We start from the raw sequence: 25,657 nt of genomic DNA, 5'->3' as shown, positions 1-25,657 counted from the left end.
GCAATTGAAGTTTTATAGCACGCTACAAATGCCATCTAAGTTTTAGGAGTGGCTATAAAACTATCGTAAAATCACAATTGTTACTGGGGTAACTTTGTATAGAAAAGTGATAGAACATTGGCATGTACGGGAGAATTACTTAAAAATGGCTGTTCTACAGCTTTGTAGAAGACGCCTAATTTCTATCACTCTCCGTTGAAAAGTTGGTGTTGGCGCCCTCTAAGCGGTAACATGTGGAACTAAAACAAGTCTCGCATTATTTACTCTAATTCTCCTGAACATGCGAAACCTAATCGGTATTTCACAAAAAAATCTTTAGTTCGTGGGAATCGAGTACTGATACAGTACCATGCACTGCTAGGTCCCATGCAAAACTGATTCAGACATTACTTCGCTAAAAGTTTAATAACTTGTTTAAACAAAGCCGGATTCACTAGCAGTCTTCGACAAAGTTGTAGGCAATTAATATATCTTTCTTATTTTCACTTAGATAATACGATGCATACTGTGCCCCCTAGTGGCGAAAAAGCGAGCTTGTGGGTTTTCTCCATGTAGATTGTTGAAAAATCCCTTGCAAACTTCAGGCACGTTGGTCTGGGACTTCAGGGACTTGCCCGATTTGCTTCAAATTTGGAGCAAGCACTCTTGGTAGGACTAGGAATCGACTCAAAGGTGGGCCGATAGGGGTCATTTTTTTCTTGTCACTCTAGTGTTGATGAATAGATGACACTCGATTCGATGCCTGGTGCCATGTTCTGATTGAGCAATATTCATTCCGTTGTTTACTTGTCAAATCCAATTCCAAAAATACGGATATTAGTATTGTAAAAAAATACTCAACCGAAAGTCGCCACCTTGGATTTTTAAATGCGACTGATATCGAATTTCAACATCTTCTTGCCAACCAGATTCCGTAAATACCCATTTGTGGAGTGTTTTGTTAACCCGAAGTTACCTTCCTCTATTTTTAAATGTTGTTAGACATAGATTTCCGCCATTTATTCAAAGTGAGATCTGTGCTCTTTTTCTTGGATAAGCTCCGACATATTTTTATTACGCTAGTAGATCTTAAGTCCTGTACTCCTTGGATAAACATCATAGCCGCATTTAAATTAGTACAATGAGAATCCATGACTGTGTACCGCTTCTAAAAGCGACAGAAAAAGAAGTTTTTGAATGAAGTAAATTCTAAATAATGAATTAATATAAAATTTATATTTGAGAACTCACGTTTGGTTCGTTAATAGGGGTTTCAGTATAGCTATATCAATATGGAAAAACTGTTTTCTCATGAATTAAATCAAAACTAACAATTATGTTATTATCTATTATTACTAGATACTTTACCAAATCCTTATTGAAATTTTGAACCAAAAACTCAAGCTGAAAGCTTTTGTATTCACCAAAAAATCAACGGATGGTTAAGGTTTACAGTAATATATGCGATTGCGGTGCGATATAAATAATTGAATATTCAATGTGAATTCAATATGAATAATACGAAATGCAATATTAATATGAGTCAATATAAATATGAATATCAATATGAATAATCAAGATGGACACCATCTCAATAGCACTTCCCCTATACCATTCTTCAGGAATCCCCGAACAGTCCATTTCTCATTATCTCATACGCGCTACAATTCGCAAAACAAACATCTCAAAACTGCAAAGGTAAAAGGCTTGCTCTTGCTTCTGTGTTTGGAATTCAGTTTGGTGCCGGCGGTGCGAGTGATTACAGTGTTTGGATTGAAACAGCCTGTGAATGGCGAAACATAAAGAACTTCTACCGTTATTGGTATTTTCCCTTCTTCTGGTGGATCACAGGGTCCATGGACAATCCTGCCAAGATTCTAACAAAACTGGTTTGGATAATGTTAGGGATCAAATAAGACTGTTGGAAAATGAGTAAGTGTGAATAGCAAGTGTACGATGTGGGAAGTTGCGGTCAATTTTGGAATTGGTTTACTGCCAGTAAATAAGGACGAAGAATTTTCTTTGCTCTTCAAGCATGCTGCAAGATTCGCTAATTTTTGCTGTTGAGTTGTAGATGAAAACAGATCCGTTAGAAAGGTTTAAAAAAATCTGACCATCTAAAACTGTAGAACTTTTGTGCCAAATAGGATAAATCCAAATGTAGATCAGCTCATCTACATTCAGAATTGTTTTGAAAATTCATGAAAACAATACGTTGTAGTTGTGGACTCCAAAGAATAGCAAAATGTAGGAAATAATCTTGGTGGCAGACGGTATTTTCACGGTAATTCTAGAGAAAATTTTCAATAGGACGTAAGTATCATTGAGAGCCTCTCTTTGTTTACTTTCTCTTTCGTTTATTACAACATTTTGCACTAATTTTCCAGTACATATCGAAAGCCGACGGTTTTTACTAGAATATTATGCAAAGAATAGAGTAGTAAACGTTGAAATGGCTGAGTAATGAAAAGAAGAGAAAGACCCCAAAGAGAATCTCTCATTATTACTTAAGCCCTATTGAAAATTTTCTCTAGATTTGTCCTAAAATGAAAACCACGCTGGTAGTTTTCGATTAATAAATGATACGAGGTTCGCAAAGATCGGTTTTAAAGTGCTATAAATTTAAACTTAGATATATGAGCATTGCCTTCTTTGCGTTATTGCTCTGGCGCCACTGTACGTTCATGATTCTGATCTTCCGGGACTATTCAAAACGATGTAGTTACTAAAATATTTGGTATTCAACTTTTGAATTTTCATGCATTTTCTTTTCACACCCGTCTTTTCATCGTTCCAAAAGGCCAGCTCCATCAACTTTCCGGTAGTCGCGGAAGTGCTCTGAGTAGTGAGCTCACGGCGCTCATAAAAATTAGCGAAAATATCTTGGAGCACCCGCAACTGCTCATTCATGGGATTTTCGATTGATTGACACCGGTGCACTGGAACTGCACCATTTTTGCACTTTCTAGCAGAAGTGCAGAAAACTAGGTATGTTCCATTGACACTTCTGCTAGAAAGTGCAGAACCAGTGCACTACACCGGTGCAAATCAATCGAAAATCCCATCAATGAGCAATTTACCTGACTTCCGGAGGGTTCAGCTTATACGTATGATTCGAAGATATCTATTCTTTTAACTTTATCTTTACAACCTTGTTCCCAATTAAGTACTACGACTATCGCCTTATCATATCATTATCTATAAAAATTCTCTTGAATTGAATAACATTAGAATAACAGGAAGTACGGGAAATTTACCTACATTTAGTAATTCAAATACGAATACTAATTCACATATTCCTTTAGAATTGGCACATTAACGGACGTAATGCAGCACGCGGCATGGTCGATAATTAACTTAAAGGCCACTTTGGGCCGGATCAAATCCACAATGGATGCGATGGTCGACGGAGACGGTTCTTCAAACGAAACGACAAGTTGTTGTAGTGAATCAGGTGGAGCTGACGTTACCCCAAGGTATATAATGTGAAATAACTTGTTCAACTGAGGTTTTGTTATCAAAAATTATTTATATAGTACCTGTGCGAATATGAACATGGCCGATCTTTTGGCACAATATTTCAATGAGCATATGGTCATCGAAATTAAGTTCTCAAATGGAAGCTCGGTTATCAGCGGATGCAACGGAACCATGGAACAGGAACAACCAACAGGTTAGAATACGCAAATTTTTAAATTGGAAATGTTTACTGATTCAATTTTGGTAACAGGTCGCGTGGTAAACTCTTGTCAAGAAGCTCATAAAACTGGAACATACATTCTCAACCATAATGGTAACTCAAACGATAGTTTTTCCGTTCGTTGTGATGCTGATTATGAAGCAGGAGGTTGGGTAGTCATGCAACATAGATACATTGGGACAGTAGACTTCTATCGTAATTGGACCGAATACAAGCAAGGCTTTGGAGATTTTGATAGCGAATTTTGGTTGGGCAATGATAAAATTTATCAGGTTAGATAATTTCCCCCCTCCCCCCCCCCCCCCCCCGAAACATTTCTCTTATTATTCTAAATTTGATTTGATTTCAGTTGACAAAGAACCAGCCTCGTGAGATTCATTTCATTTTGACGGATTGGGATGACAGGAAAGCCGTCGCAAAATATTCATCTTTTCAGATTGGAAATGAGGAAGAAAAATATGTACTCAAGAGTGTTGGCAATTACAGTGGTACCGCTGGAGATTCCTTATCGAGAGGATTGCATTCAAAGTTCTCGACCCAAGATCAGGACAACGATTCATACAGCGGAAACTGTGCTAGCTTATATCACGGAGCGTGGTGGTATGAACAGTGCCATCTTGCCAACCTGAACGGAAAATATGCTAGGGGAACGGTTACTGAATATGCTACCTCAATGGGCTGGCAAACTTTTATGGGATATTATTACGGATTGAAAACTTCCAAAATTATGATTAGAATTTAAAAGCTTACAGGAACTAACTAGCGATCAACTGGATTTTACTGCAATTAAAACAGTATTGTGTCATTTAAATTTTTGCTAGTTTTTAATGAGCTATAATTATTGCGAATATCGAAATTTCGAACTGCTTAGGATTAAGGCGACTAAAAATTATTTTTGAGGAGAAGTCCCGAAAAATTAATAGGGACAGATAACTCCAAAAATATATAACAAATTAGAAAAAATGCATTTTCTTTATATTTTGGCATCACCTTTCCACTCCCTGGCAGAAAAGTCTGTTCAACAAACGCCCGATGCTGATCCACGTTGTTCAACGTTTTGCTGAGCGTAGGGCTAATTTTTTGTTGGTATTTGACATCTTACACGTAACGCAAAATACATTACACGCAACGCAAAACACATTTTGATGGAAAGCAATGCATTTAATTTCGATGATTTTTAAAAATAAATATGCACCTAGTTCGTTAAGCACTTCACAGGAGTCATCGAAAGAGGATTTTTTTGTTTACTGTCAATAGCTGGGTTTGGTGAATAACGGTTTGTCCGTAATTTCCTCTCAAAGCGAATTGTGACAGTTGGCCTTCACGCCATAAATATAAGTTAGTCTAGAAATGACATTCATCTATATTTATCGAAGTCACAAAAACAAATCTCGACAAACATATGATTACGGCCTAAAAGCCAACTGTCAAAATCCACTTTGAATGGAAATTCCGGACAAACCGTTACTAGTCGAACACATTTCACAACAGTTTATGAAAGAGAAAAGTTTTCTCTTTCGTTTACTACCAACATCTGTGATTGGCGCGTAACGGTTTGTCCGGAATTTCCATTCAAAGTGAATTTTGACAGTTGGCTTTTAGGCCGTAATCATATGTTTGTCGAGAAATAAACGTTTACGTATTCACACAGAGTTTTAATGCTACAAACTTTTATGTAGTTTCTATTCAGTTTGAAGATTGTATCACCCTATTGATCGAAGACACAAACCAAACCACAAAATAATTCCATTCATAAAATCTACTTGCAAGCTTGTCCGAAATACTACACACTACAATACTTACCGTAGTTTATTCGTATACACGACCCATCGCATTGTCCATTATTGTTTTCATTCATTCTCGTGTAATCGTGTGCGTGTGTCTCGACCGTAGCACTCATCCCGTATGTTGTGTTCTTGCGGCAACGCAACAGTACCGTTGTGTAGTGGTATTTGCAGTTTCGCTTCTCGCTCTTTCGTATACAGGCACTTTTTCGTTCCTTTGCTGAAGTCTTTACGCACGCAGTTCGTCAATAAGGCCCAGCACAGCAGTCTGTGAGTATCCGTTGCTGTGGCTGTACGTTGCGTTGCGTATAGCGGTCGAATCGAATGGAATATCGTTCGGGCGTCAGAGTATGTGCAAAAGAAGTAATCAAAAGAAGACGAGAAGAATAATCTGTGGGCTGTGAATCATCTGCGGTGTTTTGCGTTTTTTCGGATAATGATAATGAGCAAAAAAGTGTTGTTTTGACAGATGTTTTCGTTTGTGTTTCCTACGAACCAATAAGAGTAATTAAATTACAGATCGGAACTGGGACAACTGGGAAAAGCGTCACAATTTTTTCCTTTTGTGTTTCAGTATTTTTCTAGGTCGACTGCGAAAAAAAAGTTCTAGTTTTGGTGGTGAGGTGCGAACTTTGTTCTTTTTATTCATTTTAAAGTCGAAATCGAATATGTGCCTCTATCGGATAAGAATACGATCTCTGTTAAATTTCAATGTCAGAATTGAAAGGAATAATTGAATATGTGCAATTTTTCTTCAGTCATGTTCCGTTGTGTATGTGTGTTACTTTCATTATTATGTGGAAGAAGATGTTCTGATAGTTCCTCATCTTGGTTTTCATTTCCGTGGCCGATGATCTCATTCATACGCGGATCACCCCCGAGCTCGAACAGTAGATGTGCTGCATAATTCAAAGAAGTGTGCGTGTGGTAGGGCTGTATGCACGGTGGGTTACAGGCTAATCGAAGCTAACAGAATCTTGTTTCGAGTTTCGTTCAGAAAATCTGGTTTGTTTTGTTGCTGGTTAGGGCAACGTCTGTCATATTTGTTCATAACATTAACCCTAATAAACATAAACTATACACGTACTATAACTCATATGGTAAAACCATTCCATAAAGAGTTTGGATGACATCCTGAACACGTCGTTAAGCTATCCCGGATAGAATTTTACAATAGCATTTACCCTACAAACAATCATAAAACAATAAATATTATAATTATTACTGTTACAACATTGTTGGACGCGGTGTTCTCGCAGTAGATTTACAATAAAATTTAATGTAACAATTGATACAGTAAATTCACATTAAATTTTACTGCTTTCGAGAAAAAATGTATGAAAAAAATGGATTTTTTTAATGTTAAGATACATAACCACCCCCCCCCCCCCTTTTGTACTGTAAAAGTCGATTTTACATTGAAATTTACTGTAGAAACGTTAAAGTTTATTGTTTTTGTATTGTAAGCTAACACTAGAATTTACTGTAAATTATTTTAAAATTACTGTACTGTTACAGTGAAAATCATGGTTTTGTTACTGTACATTTCTATTCGGGTATTTAATCATAAGAAAAATAGTAAGTTTAAATTGGAGTTTTCGTTGTCCTAAAACACGAATACTTCATCTCTAGACCATTTTTGTTGTACCGTTTCTGCATACTTTTTATGAAGGAATCCCAAAAACGGCAATTTTCATATTGTCCCAAAGTTGGCCAAAAAGGCCAGCGTAGCCAATTTTTTAGCATCTAGGATCTCAAAAATAGTTTTTTTATATATGAAGCAACATTTTGGGGAGGGTCGCGTATAACGCCGTTTGTAAATCAATTGCCTCGTATGCAGCACACCTGGATTGGATTTCCAACCCAGTGCATAGATTTAGCAATTTTTGAAATGAGCTTTGTCTTACCCGAAAAAGATGCGAACGGCCCTAAGGTTAAAACCTCTGCAATCAAAATAAAGAAAAATTTTGGGGGCATAACAAATTGTTCAACAACTCTTTTATTGCATTTTATTTTGAGGCCTACAATTTGTACTAGGTCTCTTGAAAAGATGAAAATCTCCGCAGCATCATTCTATCCAACTAAAAACATAAGACTTGCTACTCCTCCAGTTTCATTTGTTATCACTTCCAGCGTCCTACCAATTTTCCAAATTTATCTCAAATATTTCCGACATTTCTCAACTAAACAGACAACCGGTCAAGCCAGACATTTGCCAGATTTTTTAAATTTTTTCCAGATATGTTGAACTGTATGTTTCACTCCAGGTTAACTATTCTTAAGATCCATTCGAATCTCTGAGTATCTCTTCTCGAATGTTTAATTTTTGTCGATATGGTAGGAAGAGAGAACTACCGACTTATAATATCTGAAACAACCCCTTCCGAAAAATTGTATCTTTTGCACTTGAACTTTGTATCAGGAATGTAGCATAGATAAAGAAAAGAAATCCAATATTCTACTCTGTCAGTATAATCAACAAAATGTTATTCTAAGCTATCTTAAACGGGGCAGAACTATTTCAATAGCATTATTTCGAATTGTTCTCATTAAGATAACTTCAAAATTAATTGATGGACTTTTCGATTGCAGGATAACCGTCGAACAGAAATTTTGTTGCATTAACCAGTTTCAGCCTCAGATAAAGACTACTATTAAATATTATTTTACTTGTTCTTCAACTTGTTAACTCATAACTTCTCTATTCACGGTGAGTTGATGCGAAAATTATTCATGTTTATTTGTAAAACAAAAAACAAAGATTCGTAATCAGCAATTCCAAAACCCATAATTCCATGAAATTGTTCCAAAATATGACATTCTACCTCATAAAATTAATCGAAAGTGTTCTCAAAACTAAACGCGTTTTTTTTCAAAACTACGTACAATCTCATTTGAAAGCGATTCAATTTAACCCTTTCATGCCCAACTTTTTTCTCGTGCATATAGGAGTTCAAAACGATTTTTCCTTGAAAATTGTTGGGTCAAGAAACACGAAAATCCTTTTTTCATAAAGGTATGTGTTACCATTTTCCTAGAATTTTGACGATAATTGAATTATGTGCGAAATGTAGTAGTAGACAGCTTAAATTGATAGATTTTATCAGTTTTCCATAATATTGCAAAATAACGAAGATATATCAAAATTCCGTTTTTCATCGACAACTTAAACTGTTCCTGGCAGCACTGTTCTATCGGAATCCAATCAGACTAGTTGTAATAATTTCAGTTCTAGAGCTAATACTTGTAACTGTTAGTGCTCAACTGTAAGGTAATTGCCTGACCTGTTTGTGGGAGCAGTTCTTGCCTAAACCAAAAGTTACTGCTGTTTAAAAACGTTGTCGTTCATAAACAACCTGGTCATGAAGGGGTTTAAAGACTTCATCTTATGACCCCTTGAAGGAAAACCTTTTTCAATGAAGGAATCACCTATAAAATCAATAAATTCTTTCTATTCACTATTTTTAGTAACGGCTTAAAGTGGAAAAATGTGTTAAACATTTGATATTGAAGTTTGCGAGTTTACCTATAAGTTAAATTTAAAGTTTCTCCCCTTAGTCCGCGCGGAGACGTAGTTTTGAGTACATTTCCCGTTGATACAAGTTGCCAGTTTACCAGTGGGACCGCTCGGAGCAAATAGATGAATCTGCGGTGGCTTCTCTGCTAATCCATCAACAAAAACAAGTTGAATATGCTGCCGAAAATAGATAGAGGCTTCTTCTAAGAGTAATAGGGTATAATATGCCCCACCGGAGCAAAACGCCCCATTTCTATTCCTTGGACCCCAGAATTATTTGAAACGTAAAAATTACTGATAACAGCATAATTTCTTTAAATCAATGTACTAAGTTAGTTTAAACTATTGACATTTTTAATATTCCGCAAAACAACAGTATACGTAAAGGTTTCAAAAGAGCCATTTCGATGTGAGTTCCCATTGTTTTTCTAAAAGCATTTTAAGCAATTGGGAATAATCGGATTTGGTAGAACTATTTCGAGTAACTTATTAGAATATATAAATTCATGCCTAAGTTTTTGAAATGATTTGAAACAATGTGTGCGAGTAGTATTATTCATGTTTTCACAACAGCTCATCACCGGACATAATGCCCCACTATATTCTGGATGGTACGCCCCATTATTACCACAACTGCAAAGTAATTATTGAGCCAATTATGAGCTTTAAATAACAATAATACTGATTTTCTTTAGGTAAATCAAGGTTTCATACAATGCATGACTTTTCTTAGCATGATCAAAATTTCAATAATTCGATTAGGCAGATAATTTTGTTGTTGTAAGGCATACTCACCGATTGCTCTGGGGCATACTATCATTTTGTTGTGGGGCATATTACACTGTAACTGGGGGAAGTCTGCCCTGAGTGAGCAAAAAAAAAATAATTAAAATTTGAGCATCCTTAAAAAAAAAATATAAGAATATTTTTATTTGCCTGCTTTTACCAAAAAATAAAATGAGAACTATTTTCTAATAAATATGGCAATAAATTAGACCAGTGGCTGCGGAGGATAGTGCCCAACCTTGAAATATAACTGTTTTTGCTTAAGAGGGGGGCGCATTAGACCCGTTTACTCTACTGTTCGTATTGATGTACAATTTACAGCCACACACTACTGCTGGTACGGTTGGTGATAAAGGAATGGCAGCAGAGGAAGGAAAGTCATGACTTCTATTTACTTCTTTTCCGCTGTCTTGTAAATCAGTTTTATTCAGTCCGAGAATGCTGTGGAATGATTTTAATAAAACCTATTTCATTCAATAAACAAAACGTCATTAGCGTTATAAATGTGTTCTCTTTTAAAAAAACTAGATTGTCGGTTAAATTAATCCAGAACTTTATTAAATGTTATAAACGCAAGTTTGCTTATATCACGCTTTCTTAATGAATCTCGAGAAAGATTTTTACAGTGCCTTCCGTAATTTGAAATCTACAAAATTTATTGATTGCATAAATTCTACGATAATGTCTTGAATATATTTCGTAAATAAGTCTAAAACCTTGTTAGAAGTGAACCCACCGTGTATTGCGTGTTTTCGGCCTTTTTCTTTGCGCACACAAATAAACCTTGGCTCACCAGCCCACACACACACACAATGCACTAAACGGCAAATTCTCACACATCGCTAGCTCCGTCCGCCGATGGAACGGAAAGATGAAAAATAGAAGTCGGTGAACCATCGGAGCAAAAAGACTGAACACACACTCGCTGTCGCGGTATTTACTGTTCGCATTTCAGTAGTGTGCCTATTTTTTGACAGATCGCTATCGCTAACACACATTCGGTTTTTATTGATTTGTTATCAGTTGGCAATAACTGATTGGATGTGGTCAATCTGGGCAGGGTACCAATAGGTATTTACAGCATGTTTTCTTCGTTTTACCCATGTTCGCGAGTGATATCGTTATCAGCTCTAGGTTGGCTGGTGAGCTCGAGGAGAAGATTCGCAGTTTGATGATTGCTGAAAAGTTGGGACGTCGATTGAATGAAAAAAATTGTGGTGAAGTATTGTACCTCGAAAACGGCGTTAACAACGGCAAAAGTGCTTTTTTCGGTCATTTCTAGATTTATCGTCTAAACATAGCTGGTGATTCTACGGAAAATAGTGAAAAATCACGGGAAACCACAGTGCAATAAAAATAATACAATTATAGAATAAACCAAGTAGTTAAATGAATCTGGCGACGCGGAGTGACTGGATTAGTAGCACGTAAAATTAGCGTATAAATGAGCAGAAACATGAAGCGACAGCTGGAGAAGTTTAAGGAGGAGATCAAATCAAATCTGTCAAGGTAAGAACCGGGTAGGGTAGGTGTACGATTGCATGACTAAAGCATAATTTCAGCGTAGACAACCGATCAAAAATCATGGGATGTGTTTCGAACTCTCCCTTTATACTTGTAGGGCTGGTCACTATCTATGTCTTTAAAATTGAGTAGATGGTTTTTCTACACATAACGAGCACCAACAACGACGTGAATCTACAAACCGAGTATTTGCTACCGTACTGCGCCTATGTAATCGCAAGCCAGTTCCATGTAGCTAGGAATTCCCCTAGAACATGGGACCAGTATGCGATTATAGGCAGGGTAGGTCAATGAAACACACAATCGATATCTATCGTACGCTTTGAAATGTTTTGACGCATCTTCGGTTCGAGGATAACGTGTTTTCGATTTTACTGTTTATTCTCATTAGCACAAGCATTTACAACTCGAGGCTGATTTGGTGAGCACGGAAGCCCCCAGTCGTCTTCTTGCGGCGTGTTCACCTCACCGTGATCCAACCAAGCAAAGTTGGGCTATTATTCGCCTAGATGTGCAAACAAGCTGAGTCTGAGTCAATAGCGTAGTACACTCAGGTTTTTTTTTACGCGGGGGATACGAGCCGCGCAAATAAAAACCGCGTAAATGAAAACCGCGTAAATTTCAAAATCCGCGTAAATGAAAACCGCGTAAATTTCAAAATCCGCGTAAATGAAAACCGCGTAAATGAAAACCGCGTAAATTTCAAAATCCGCGTAAATGAAAACCGCGTAAATGTCAAAATCCGCATAAATGAAAACCGCGTAAATTTCAAAATCCGCGTAAATGAAAACCGCGTAAATTTCAAAATCCGTGTAAATGAAAACCGCGTAAATTTCAAAATCCGCGTAAATGAAGACCACTTAAATTTAAGAATCCGCGATAAAGGGAACCTCATTGATGGATACCGCGTAAATTTCAAAATCCGCGTAAATGAAAACCGCGTAAATTTCAAAAACCGCGTAAATGAAAACCGCGTCAATTTCAAAAACCGCGTAAATGAAAACCCTTTCATGCCCAACTTTTTTCTCGTGCATATAGGAGTTCAAAACGATTTTTCCTTGAAAATTGTTGGGTCAAGAAACACGAAAATCCTTTTTTCATAAAGGTATGTGTTACCATTTTCCTAGAATTTTGACGATAATTGAATTATGTGCGAAATGTAGTAGTAGACAGCTTAAATTGATAGATTTTATCAGTTTTCCATAATATTGCAAAATAACGAAGATATATCAAAATTCCGTTTTTCATCGACAACTTAAACTGTTCCTGGCAGCACTGTTCTATCGGAATCCAATCAGACTAGTTGTAATAATTTCAGTTCTAGAGCTAATACTTGTAACTGTTAGTGCTCAACTGTAAGGTAATTGCCTGACCTGTTTGTGGGAGCAGTTCTTGCCTAAACCAAAAGTTACTGCTGTTTAAAAACGTTGTCGTTCATAAACAACCTGGTCATGAAGGGGTTTAAAGACTTCATCTTATGACCCCTTGAAGGAAAACCTTTTTCAATGAAGGAATCACCTATAAAATCAATAAATTCTTTCTATTCACTATTTTTAGTAACGGCTTAAAGTGGAAAAATGTGTTAAACATTTGATATTGAAGTTTGCGAGTTTACCTATAAGTTAAATTTAAAGTTTCTCCCCTTAGTCCGCGCGGAGACGTAGTTTTGAGTACATTTCCCGTTGATACAAGTTGCCAGTTTACCAGTGGGACCGCTCGGAGCAAATAGATGAATCTGCGGTGGCTTCTCTGCTAATCCATCAACAAAAACAAGTTGAATATGCTGCCGAAAATAGATAGAGGCTTCTTCTAAGAGTAATAGGGTATAATATGCCCCACCGGAGCAAAACGCCCCATTTCTATTCCTTGGACCCCAGAATTATTTGAAACGTAAAAATTACTGATAACAGCATAATTTCTTTAAATCAATGTACTAAGTTAGTTTAAACTATTGACATTTTTAATATTCCGCAAAACAACAGTATACGTAAAGGTTTCAAAAGAGCCATTTCGATGTGAGTTCCCATTGTTTTTCTAAAAGCATTTTAAGCAATTGGGAATAATCGGATTTGGTAGAACTATTTCGAGTAACTTATTAGAATATATAAATTCATGCCTAAGTTTTTGAAATGATTTGAAACAATGTGTGCGAGTAGTATTATTCATGTTTTCACAACAGCTCATCACCGGACATAATGCCCCACTATATTCTGGATGGTACGCCCCATTATTACCACAACTGCAAAGTAATTATTGTGCCAATTATGAGCTTTAAATAACAATAATACTGATTTTCTTTAGGTAAATCAAGGTTTCATACAATGCATGACTTTTCTTAGCATACCTATTTTGAGTCAATAGCGTAGTACACTCAGGTTTTTTTTTACGCGGGGGATACGAGCCGCGCAAATAAAAACCGCGTAAATGAAAACCGCGTAAATTTCAAAATCCGCGTAAATGAAAACCGCGTAAATTTCAAAATCCGCGTAAATGAAAACCGCGTAAATGAAAACCGCGTAAATTTCAAAATCCGCGTAAATGAAAACCGCGTAAATTTCAAAATCCGCGTAAATGAAAACCGCGTAAATTTCAAAATCCGCGTAAATGAAAACCGCGTAAATTTCAAAATCCGTGTAAATGAAAACCGCGTAAATTTCATAATCCGCGTAAATGAAGACCACTTAAATTTAAGAATCCGCGATAAAGGGAACCTCATTGATGGATACCGCGTAAATTTCAAAATCCGCGTAAATGAAAACCGCGTAAATTTCAAAAACCGCGTAAATGAAAACCGCGTCAATTTCAAAAACCGCGTAAATGAAAACCGCGTAAATTTCAAAATCCGCGTAAATGAAAACCGCGTAAATTTCAAAATCCGCGTAAATGAAAACCGCGTAAATTTCAAAATCCGCGTAAATGAAGACCACTTAAATTTAAGAATCCGCGATAAAGGGAACCTCATTGATGGATACCGCGTAAATTTCAAAATCCGCGTAAATGAAAACCGCGTAAATTTCAAAAACCGCGTAAATGAAAACCGCGTAAATTTCAAAAACCGCGAAAATGAAAACCGCGTAAATTTCAAAATCCGCGTAAATGAAAACCGCGTAAATTTCAAAATCCGCGTAAAAAAAACCGCGTAAAAAAATACCGCGCAAAAAAAAACCGCGTAAAAAAAAACTTGAGTGTATTTCTGCAAAACTGCCACAAGTTGTACTGCGTGTAACATTCCTGGAATCTAAACATTTGCAATGTAAAACTCATCGAACCGGCCATCAGGCATCTATTTGAATGCCGTCTTGATAGACTGTTTATCACAGCTACAGAATCAAGGTGTGATAAACGTCTGCTCTCAAGGTGAACTAGTCGCGCTGTGGAGTTGTTTCGTTTTTCCCTTCAGATAGGCTATACTAGGTAGCTCCATATGACACCATTTGACTCGCCAGTTGAAATCCATTGTCAATGGCAAATTTCAAACTTCCGGTGCAAGGTTTGAAGCCTGCACGATAACGATGCCAAATATGTATTACGATAAGATAACCCAGACACTTTTTGTCGCTGTTTCGCGTGTACATACGAAGAGTGCCCTTTCCAAGCTTACTGCCTCTCGGGTAACAATAAAAAATTACTCTATATCGCTAGATTGATATTTTCCAATGCGTTAAAACATCTAAACTTGATCTGTTAAAGTTCAAAAATATAATTGACTGTCTACCAGAACCGATAGTTTAGAATCTGGAAAAAATAGAAAATGGAAAATGACAGAAACGCATGGACCAGTATACATACATGCTGACATTAGATCCGGATGACTGATGAAACACGGCATACTACAGTGAGCTGGACATGTAGTGTGTATGCCGGATGCCAAACCAGCTAAACTTATACTCTACAAAGAATCTAGAAGAGATCGTAGTGACGGCGCCGGTGGTTAAGTGGTAAGCGTGACCGCCGCTCTTTCCAGTTGGCCTGGGTTCAATTCCAGCCGATGTCGTTGAGATTTTTCTGAGGTGAAAAAATCTCACGTCTTCTCCTTCGGAAGGGAAGTCAAGCCGTTGGTCTCCGGTCCCATGAGCTTGATGGATCGATATCTAGTCCAAATAGTTAGTGGAGTCATCTCTCTGGCGTCAGTAAAGAGGAAGTATAATCCGACTTTCTATACTTACTAACAAATATCCTCCTCCCGGGATACTGGAAAACGAAAACAATATAGAAATGCGCAACTTTCCAATACTGCGGCAACACTTTTTAGGTAAACCTCGAGTGTACTGAAAACAGTTACCGCGATTTTCTCGAAATCACTTTTTTTGAGCTGGCCGGAAATGTAAGGCGATCAACTGATTTTTGATCGCTTTGAAATTTTCAAGGTATATTCGAAATTGATTTTTCCAGCGACGTACACAGGATTTTAATTTTTTATAGCCAAATTTTTTTTTAAATTAAAGATTTTTTGTCGATTTTTATGGTATTTTCGGCATATTTTCACTCAAAAGTACACCATTTCGCAAAAAATAGGGATATCAGAAAAGTCCTACGTACGTCGCTTGCTATTGTTATAAGGAATCAGAAAAACTGAAGTTTTTGGTTCTAGGTCAAAAATTGCAGAAGATAGTTTTCCGATCGTTGAACCCTTCCAAAAAATAGAGCATGAGGGAATATGCCACACAGCCGCCATTTTGTGATAAAATTGATCGGAATTTTATTTTTGTTATTTATTACTTATGATATAAAATCCATTTAGCAAGATTTCGATTCACCCCTCTATTGCGTCAAGAAAGATTACCGAAGTATACCTATTTTTTTGAGCTCTACAGTGTTGTAACCCCTTAACAAGCACAACAATGTGGGAGCTGTTTAGTGTGTTCACAAGTAGTGTTTCCAATTTTTGACTAGCGTCTTCCTGGTGCAGTAGTCAAATGCCACGGATCCGAAGAGGCGAATCCGAAGCCCCTGGACCTTAAATTTCTATTGATATGAAAAGGTACATGAATAAATAAATTAGTCGATTTTGTGTATGTATAAAATTTAAGCTCTATATTCCTTATTCCCCACTTACAACTGGTCGCCAGATAATTGTCCCAAAATTGCATGAATTTTAATTCCTACAGGCTGGATTCTGTAACACTAGTTTATAGTCAATTCTATCCTAAACATTTTCATATGGTTTCCGTAGTAAAACGACTTGTTGAAATCGAAAATGCGATCGAATTTTTTCCAATTTTTGCAACCATTTTTTTTTAAATGTTTTGGAATATCGCGAGGAAACCAAACCAAACTTCTTCAGTTTTACTTTGCCGATTATAACAAACTTCGTGTGAATTTGTCGGTAATTAGACTACCTATTGATTGTTCATATAACATGTCTGGTCATAATTACAGCTTGATCGCTATATTTATACATAAACAGCCCCAAACTAATGCTTACCAGTTTCATGAGGAAATCTTCTTCTTTTTGAAGTAGCTCTGTAACCCTGCTTCTCGAAGTCGGTTGCTCACAGTTCTGCTGCTTACATCAAGGTTCAAGTTCTCCTGAATTACCCGGCAAGATTTGTCGGGAGCCGATCGAGCTAAACGACGAATCACACGATCTGTATGGACTGAGGTTTTACGAGGCCTTCCACTTCCGGACTTCCGTTCTACGGTTTCTAGCGTATCATAGTTTTTTATATTTTTTTCTATTGCTCCAATCGAAAGTATTTTACTGCAATATCACGATAGCTCACGTTCTTTTTTACGTCAGAAACGATAAGCCTCCGAATCTCTGCTGATTTTTTGACCCAGTATCTAGAAACAAATATTCTCAAAGTGAGCCAATGTTTACATACATTATTGGCAATGGCCGCTACGGATTGCGGAAACCACCCACAACAGATTTGACTAAAAAGTTCTTGTTAACTTTTTGATTTCCGAGAGAAAATCTATAAAGTTTCAGCAAAACTACACTACCGCAGAAGTATGCATGAATACGAAGTATAGTTATATTTGTGGCATCAAGGTGTTACCATAGAATAATGTAGGGCTGACCAAGTTAAAATCTTTGTTGTTTTCATTCGGTTAATTACCACTACTAATAAAAGGTGCCAACACTGTACCTCAAGGAAGCTACTACTCGTGTTTTTTTTATTAATTAATTATATGGACTCAATGAGTTACGATGTCTTAAATAAATACCTTAACACTTCATAATGATTTACAAAAACAAGTCCCAATGAAAAGCCACCATTATTCAAAAATGGTATATGACTAAGCGATGTAATATAAAATTACCGTAAACCGGGGGCATTGATCAACGCAACACATTTTTTTTCAAGTTTAATATTTTAAAACCACGTACTGATGTATGGAGAACAAGATTGGATGGTTTTACCTAAAATTGTCCGCTTACAGCTATTTTTCAAAAAATGATTTCAAGTTGAAGTTCGTTTTCGTATTCCGGGTGACTTTGATAATCTGCATGTTCATCCACATTAAATTATTGATGTATATGTTTTCCATTCAAATGTTTGTTTAAACTAATTCTGGAAAGATACTCATTGTTAAATAGATGTTAATTGGTATTATACAAAGTATTCAATGTACTGTAAAATTCGAGTAACCAAAATTCGTATAATTTGTGTCCAACTATAATAAAAGATTCTGAAAACCTTTAAAACTGCTAAAATTGTTTTATTTCAGTGCTTTATCAATGTACAAAATTTTTCATCCATTTTAACACGTTGGAATATTGAACAATAAAAAAGTTATATTTTAGCTTAAAATAATTTGAAATAATTGCCAACTAGTTTTACAAAAAATGTATTTAAAATAAACAAACTCTTAAAAGTAAATTTGGCACATCCCACTCTAAAGGAAAATAAGAACTCGCTTGTAATTTATTACCCTTGCTTAAATCTGAGATTTATTTGTTTTATAAAAATTAGATACTTTACGAAGCTTTGTAAAAATAAGGTAAAGTCAAATTTCGGTTTTTTGTAGTTTTTGTACCCAAAAAACGGAATAAAATACTCAAAAAGTATAACAAACCAGTATTTCATAAGTTTAGAGTAAAAATCATTTCAAATTAAAATGATTCGGTAGACTATGCTGGGTTAATAAGCGATCTACGAAAAAAGTTTCGAGTGATCAAAGTCACCCGATTATCAAAGTCACCCCGGTTTACGGTATCTAAAATATGATAAGAAAATCATCAAAATCAGCAAAGTACAATAGTAGATAATTGAGATTAAGTAAAGATACATTTAGTTAAATCGCGGATAATGGTTTTTTGCAATATCGAAAAACTTATTCGACTACATTTACGATTTCAGCGAGTTAATTACTACGGAAATGATAAAAAAGATTTTTGGAAATTTGTAAACTCGTGCTAACTAATATTTATTTATTTTGTCAAGCATATGTAGACTACATAGAATGGTATTACAATATTTGCTTAAATACTATACATTATTTCTACGATTAAGTTCAAATTTAATTTGTTTTCTGAACATGGAAAGGTCGATTATTGCACAATTTTTATTATAATGACGCATCATTCTATTGATGGGACTATGTTTGTCCTAAAAGATTGTTCTTGGAATAAATTACGAATTCTTAGTTGACGGCTACGTACATAAAATTTGATTTGCGAGAGTAATGATGCGGATTGTACACGTTGAGAAATAATGTCGTTGATAAAGCAAAGCATGGCAAATTCGCGGCGTTCTTTGAGTGTTTGTATGTTAATGAGCATACAACGGGCTTTATACGATGGAAGAGGAAATGTCGTCCAGTTTATTTTACGAAGTGCGTACAAGAGAAATTGTTTTTGGACTGATTCGATGCGCTCTTCGTACAGGACAGTGTATGGGTTCCATACTACGCTGCAATATTCCAAAATTGGCCTGACATATGTATTGTATAATGATTTAATTGTGTAGGGGTCTTCAAAATTATAGCTGAAGCGTTTAATAATGTCCAGCATACTATTTGCTTTATTTATTATTGTATTGTAACACAAATGTGAGCTTGGAGTCTAAGATTACGTCTAAGTCACGAACAATTTTGCATTCTTCTACTACTTTGTTTCCTAGGTGCAGGGGTTGTAATTCTCTCTCACTCACGCGAGAAGTAGCTTATCCGATGTCCAACTTTTCCGAGATAAGATGAGTCGCAAAATTCTCCGTCTCCACAAATAGCGTGAGAATGATTTTCCGGATAAAATTTATTTGACTTTTTCCTTCTCACCGGAGAAGGTGATAAAATTTTAATTTCGTGGAAATCAATAAAAACTTCAAAAAATACACTTAATTACAAAGAAAAGCGGCAAAGAAGTATGATGGACTTGTTTTATCGTGTTTTGGAATAACGACAGCAAAGCAGGGAACGCCAAAAGGATACCGTGATAAACTCATTCACTCATTCTCCGGCTGTTTTATTTATCCGGAGAAATAACACGTTGTATTTATCCGGAGAAGTTGTGTGAGTGCCAATAACTTTTCGTGTGAAAATGTGAGTTTTTATTGTCGCAGTAGCAAACTATCCGGGCGCATTTACTCATATGAGCGATAAATGCAATGCCTGCCTAGGTGTATTTCTATTGGAATATTTGAAGTTTTTGTGTTATTGTGTTACATTTCTTTACGTTAAGTTGGAATAGACTTTTGCTAAACCATGTGAAGAATAGGTTGATTTCGTTTTGGAATACTTCAGCGTCTTTGACATTTCTTATATCCATCAAAAGTTTCATGTCGTCTGCATATATAAGCACTTTTAGATATTTGAGTATAAAGGTAATGTCATTTACGTACAAAATAAAAAGAAGAGGGTCTAAGTTGGAACCCTGGGGTACGCCAGAGGTGACACGACATGGTTCAGAAAGTATATTCTGAAAGCGAACTGTTTGTTCGCGTTTCGTTAAATATGATTGGAGCCATTTCAAGAGTTTTTTTGCCATGCCATATTTTTGCAGTTTGAAGAGTAATAAAGGTATGTCAATACGGTCGAATGCTTTACTAAAGTCTGTGTAGAGAGTTTCCACATGGTTGCCATTGTCCATTGCATTTATAATGAATGTTACAAACTCTAAAAGGTTTGATGTTGTTGAGCGGCCTTTATAATGCTATGCTATGCTATGTTGTTATGCTATTTGCTTATTATTTGATTTTTGATTTGCTGGAATATTTTGTCATTTAATTTCATGTATGGACAGTACGATTTATGCAATAGCCATGTAATTGGTGGTAGGCGTTTTTTCGTCGAAATTGGCTGCTAGCTCGACTGGTGGGTTCGAGAGTTGTGGCAACAGCAGCTGAAAGCATAGTTGTAGTAGAAGCTAGTTTGTTAAAATAACGATATACGTTTGTTAGATGCATACCTCACCGAATTTGTTTTTTCCTTAACCTATAAAGGTATGAAGCTGGCGATTATATTACTGACCATTTACTGTAAAAAAATCAATACTTTAATTTCAATGCGTCCTCCATTGATTGTAAACATCGTAAATCAACGTTTTATATAGAAAACAAACTAAATAGCAACCTCTTGCCTCTTCGACTGCAAACATTCTTTTGATATTAGTTTTAGTTAAAAGCTAATTTGAAATAGTTGTGTTTGCAGTTATTTTAATCTGGTCTAAAATACAAGAACATCTTTTATTTCCTATTTCAAACATATCAAATTTAGTTTTTATGTTTTGTTCAACAGGAATGTGTCTAGGATTTCGCTTAGTTTAAATTTTCTTTTAAAAACAAAACACTTTAACTGCTTTTATTGTTTTCTTCTTAAATTTAATTAATTTGTAAACGGAAATGTATTTTAGCTATTGAGTCGATTTCTTTGTTTTTGTTTAATTTTTAAAAATTAAACATGCTCAGGAAACAATAACAGTACTCAACCAAACATTGGAGCGTAACGTCATGGATTTTTGGCGTTTAATTAGTTAAAGAAAAAACAAATGAAGTTTCTAAATATGACCGGATAATGTTTATTAATTTTGTTTTTTATTCCTCGGCTTTTCGGTCTTTCAAATCAGAACGGATATTGTATACTGCCCGACGTTTCGGCCACTGGTTTTGGCCTTCCCTTGAAAAAGGCCAAAACCAGTGGCCGAAACGTCGGGTAGTATCCAATACCCGTTCTGATTCGAAAGACCGAAAAGCCGAGGAATAAAAAACAAAATTGAAAAACAAATGGTTTCACGAATACAAGGTTTATTATTCATAATTTAAGGAGCTTGGTTTTGATTTTCGTAAAAAGGTTCATTTTACGAAATCGCGATTTTTTTCATGAATTTATGAACTGATTTTCTTCCGTGCAGATAGGGTACAATACAAAATTACCGATGAGTTAATATACATATACTGGATTTTTTCTTTAATCTTAATAGTATCTCACGGGTCAAAACTTACTGAAAATTCGCCGTGACTGCATTTACAGTATGTAAAACAATTAAAGATACCCCTTTATAGTTTCAGTATTTTTGTTAAAAAGAGTTAGTTGTATTATATGATGCTATGGTCCGATGAAACAAAAACCATCTTGTTTGGGTCAGATGGCATAATTGCGACCTGCAGGAAGCCAGGAGAGCGCATGAACGCAAAGTGCTTGTGGCCTACCATGACGCATGGAGGAGATAAACTTTTTACATCAAGGTTTCTAGCAGGAATGGACCTTAATTTAAGTTTTTCTCTATGACGAGTGATGATATGGGGCTCAATGTCTTGGAACGGCTGTGGAACGTTAGAATTCATCGAAAAAATAATTACCAAAGAGGTTTACTTGGATATTCTGGAGAGAAACCTCCACGCCAGTGCCCGAAAGGCGAAACTTTCGCAGAACATTATCTTTCGCCAAGACGGAGACCCTAAGCATACAATGAAATTAGTGTCACATTAGCTCAAAAATAAGAAAGTTAAGGTCTTGGACTGGATCGCTCAATCTCCAGATCTTAATCATATCGAGCATCTGTGGGCCATTCTCAAGAAAAAAGTACGAAAACAAAATCCAACAAACTTGATGGCGTTAAAACAGGTCATCTTGGATAAATGAGATAAAATCGGACAAACTGTCTTCCAGAAACTTGTAGAATCTATTCCAGATCGATGCTAAGCCGTAATCCTGGTGAAAGGAGGCCACATGAAATATTGAACATGAGAATAGCTGAGGGTGTGTTTAATTTTTTGATATTATTTTTATATTATTTTTCTAAATCTTGCCCCACTGAAGGAGAAGACGAAAATACTTTGTAATATTTTCACTAAGCGAATTCAGAACAGTTCACAAGACATCCAAGAAAAAAAAATGCTTTTATATCATACAAAAATTTTTATTAATGCAAAAAGGAAAAGAGTGGGTCTTTAATTATATACATACTGTATGAAGTTAATTTCATCTTACGTTATTTCTAAATGAGTTCGTGCATTAGGCTATCAAAGCCTTTATTTTCCTTCAATGGTTATTATTGCTCGTATACGGGTATTTTACAAACAAGAATACGAAATATTTATCTTGATTTACCATAATTATTTGTGCGGTGGTTTTGAAGCCAATAAAAATACCGTAGAGAAGAAACTACTACTGTTGCAACACACTGAAGTTTTTTTTATGCGGGGGATACGTAAATCCGCATAAAAAACCGCATAATTTTGAAAATCCGTATAAAAAAACCGCATAATTTTGAAAATCCGTATAAAAACACATAAGGTGTGAAATATTTTTCAATATTAAGAGCCATAGTACTCAAGGAACAGCGAGGATTTGAAGTAAGAAAGTTTAGAGAAGCGTGGAGTTATATAAGCAAGCTTAAGAGTTTCCCGGCTACTTAACTCTTTGTCTTCTGCAACGCAGGAGTCAGGATCTTTTGGCATTAAATGCGTATCACCTGAGTCTGCGGCATGTCCGGACAAGCGGAAAGTCAAAGTGACTCCCCGGAATCGCAGGACTGACCTCGGCACCTAACCGACCAGCATCGAAATAACGATTTCGAAAAAAAATTCAACGTCGGGAAATTTCTCCGTCGGAGTAGACTAGGCCCACCGCCGGGGACTAGCTCGAGTAGGTCGGAAAGTAGCACCGGCAAATGGTTGTCGGGGTGCCTGTCAACTGGAAGTCACCCTCCACCCAGAATCGCAGGACCGACTTCGGCATCTGCCTGGGTAGTATCGGTTTCGGAAGATCTTCCACTGCCGGGGAACTCTTTGTCGGAGTAGGAAAGATCCACAATCAGGGACTATTCCGAGTAGTCCGTAGCGAATCGCCGGCTTGAATCGTCGGGACACCAGTGAACCGGACGCAATCCTCCACCAGGAATCGCTGGACTGACCTCGGCATTCTGCCGGACTGCATCAAAAGAAGAATAACGCGTCCGTAACCGGTTGCAAGAGACATTTTTTCGTAGGGCAACTCTCCGCCGAGGTAGACTAGCTCCGCCGTCGGTGACTACGCCGAGTAGCACCGAACGCGACAAACTACCAGTATAGAGTCGCCGGGGCACCAGTGAACCGGAAGCCACCCTCCAATTGGAATCGCTGGATCGACCACGGCATCCAACTGGTCAACGTAGAGAGGAGGGCATGTAGAATATCATGAGACCAGCGAAATCTAGCACGACCTGGAATCAAGTGAAGTGCATTAGCACACCTCCCCCCGAAGTAGTCATTTCAAATGGAATCCGGGGGATTAGGCAAATGTCGGATGTCTTGGTGGAGTTTAGAGGAGTAGGGTTCAGAGTTATCTTCTCTGTTCAGAGTCCCTCACTCTGGCAAACGATGGACGAAATCGGTAGTATGGTCTAACTACTGAACGTGTGCTGGGTCGGCGCTTTACCACCAAGTAAACAAAACATACACACACACACACATAGAGAATTTTTTCTGATCTCGCCGAACTGAGTCGAACGGTATAAAATATTCGGCCTCGGCTAAACAGTCAAAATTCCTACCGATTACATAACCTTTATTATGAGAAAGGTGAAAAGGTTTTCAATCACTTTCTGTTTTTATTTTCACTGACATCATGAATGCTCCCCATATCCTTAATCCAAAGCACAGTGGTCCCAAAGAGCAAAAAAAGGGTTTTTTTAGATTGCGTCAAAACTGCTGACTTTATCAATGTAGTGACTTCAAGAAAGTTTCTTGGAGTAGAACTCCTTCTCATTTTGTCTTATCGGATTGACGATTAATCCCCCTAATAGCCAGTTACAAAATATCTAAATGCTCTAGAACATTGTTTAGACTATTAAACCGCATTAATTTGTCGAAGACAGCAACTTGCTATCGCCAGTATGTGTGGAGATATTCACGTATTTGACTGAAAATAGCTCTTTTTCCAATGCCGATAACTTTTAAACGGGCAAAAACGGGCAAACCACTTGGTAAACAAATTAATGTGCAAGAAAAGTACAACAAATGCTGGAAAAATCACAGCTCCCCAAGGCGGCTCTCTATGGAAATACTCGAGTATTTCCATAGAGGGCTGCCTTGGGGAGATCTGTTTTTTTCAGCGTTTCTTGTGCTTTTCTTGCACTTTAATTTGTTTACCAAGTGGTTTGCCCTATTTTGCTCGTTTACACATTATCGGCATTGGAAAATGAGCTATTTTTAATCAAAAACGCGAATATCTCTACACATACTAGCGATAGCAAGTTTCCGTCTTCGAGAAATTAATTCAGTTTAACAGTCCAAACAATGTTCTAGAACATTTAAATAATTAAAAAAAAATCTAAAAGAAAACTTATGATGAAAAAACTGCTTTAAAGGGCCTTTCACAAATAATGTCTAATATTTAAAAAACCTTAACAGATATAGAGTTGAAGTCTTCAGATAAAATATTTGTAATGAGATTCTCTACTACTTTGCTGATGTAAATTTTTATCTATCTGAATTATTGAAGAAAATAAATTCCGTAACTCACTATTAGGGGGATTAATCATCAATCCGGTAAGACAGAAAGAAGGGGAGTTTGAATCCAAGAAACTTTCTCGAAGACATTACATTGATAAAGTCAACAGTTTTGGCGCAATCTAAAAAACCCACTTTTTTGCACTTTGGGACCACTATGCAAAGACCAGTAATTAATAATCTAAAATAAAAATATGACCATTTTATGTCTTTTGTTTGCGCATGTGCATTCACGAGGATCTATCTTTCGATAAAATTTGCTTCAGGTGATGCCCTAAAAACTAAAAGGAGGCTACTTAAAAAGAAGCGAATAACTTTGAAAATCCGCACAAAAAAACGGCATAACTTTGAAAATCCGCATAAAAAACCCGTAACTTTGAAAATTCGCACAAAAAAGTGAAAAACGCATAAATAAAAACCGCATAAAAAGACTTCAGTGTAAATAGTGATCCGGTCAATTTTGCAGATATGACTAGCACAGCCGGTCGTTTGA

The 25,657-nt window shown here is 36.5% G+C and overlaps 2 protein-coding genes across 13 annotated transcripts in view; both read left to right on the top strand.

Moving 5' to 3' along the window:
* The first annotated feature begins 1,715 nt into the window (after positions 1–1,715).
* On the top strand, positions 1,716–4,593 carry LOC131684810 (ficolin-2-like). The gene is made up of 5 exons (XM_058967978.1): positions 1,716–1,911; positions 3,285–3,455; positions 3,516–3,652; positions 3,710–3,951; positions 4,029–4,593. Exons 1-5 carry the CDS (start codon positions 1,769–1,771, stop codon positions 4,419–4,421), a joined length of 1,086 nt encoding a protein of 361 aa, XP_058823961.1. The 5' UTR covers positions 1,716–1,768; the 3' UTR covers positions 4,422–4,593.
* Positions 4,594–5,704: 1,111 nt separating this feature from the next.
* The window catches only part of LOC131684805 (uncharacterized), a 66,888-nt gene continuing 46,935 nt past the window's right edge, over positions 5,705–25,657 (top strand). The window contains exons 1-2 of one of the 12 annotated variants that reach the window (XM_058967965.1): positions 5,705–5,826; positions 11,049–11,275. In XM_058967965.1, the coding sequence (XP_058823948.1) occupies positions 11,211–11,275 (65 nt within the window). In that variant the 5' untranslated portion in view covers positions 5,705–5,826; positions 11,049–11,210. The other 11 variants (XM_058967962.1, XM_058967966.1, XM_058967961.1 and 8 more) reach the window with 11 other exon arrangements.

The sequence above is a fragment of the Topomyia yanbarensis genome, chromosome 2 (assembly GCF_030247195.1).
Source record: "Topomyia yanbarensis strain Yona2022 chromosome 2, ASM3024719v1, whole genome shotgun sequence".
NCBI classification, from domain to species: Eukaryota; Metazoa; Arthropoda; class Insecta; order Diptera; family Culicidae; genus Topomyia; species Topomyia yanbarensis.
The sequence above is the reverse complement of the archived record's forward strand: the minus strand, read 5'-3'. Positions and strand labels throughout refer to the sequence as shown.

Excerpts from the sequence above, each read along its gene's own strand:
- LOC131684810 (XM_058967978.1), top strand. The coding sequence starts at position 1,769 with ATGGCGAAACATAAAGAACTTCTACCGTTATTGGTATTTTCCCTTCTT. Across the intron at positions 1,912-3,284 it reads ATAAGACTGTTGGAAAATGA|AATTGGCACATTAACGGACG; the intron begins GTAAGTGTGAAT and ends ATATTCCTTTAG. Across the intron at positions 3,653-3,709 it reads GGAACAGGAACAACCAACAG|GTCGCGTGGTAAACTCTTGT; the intron begins GTTAGAATACGC and ends TTTTGGTAACAG.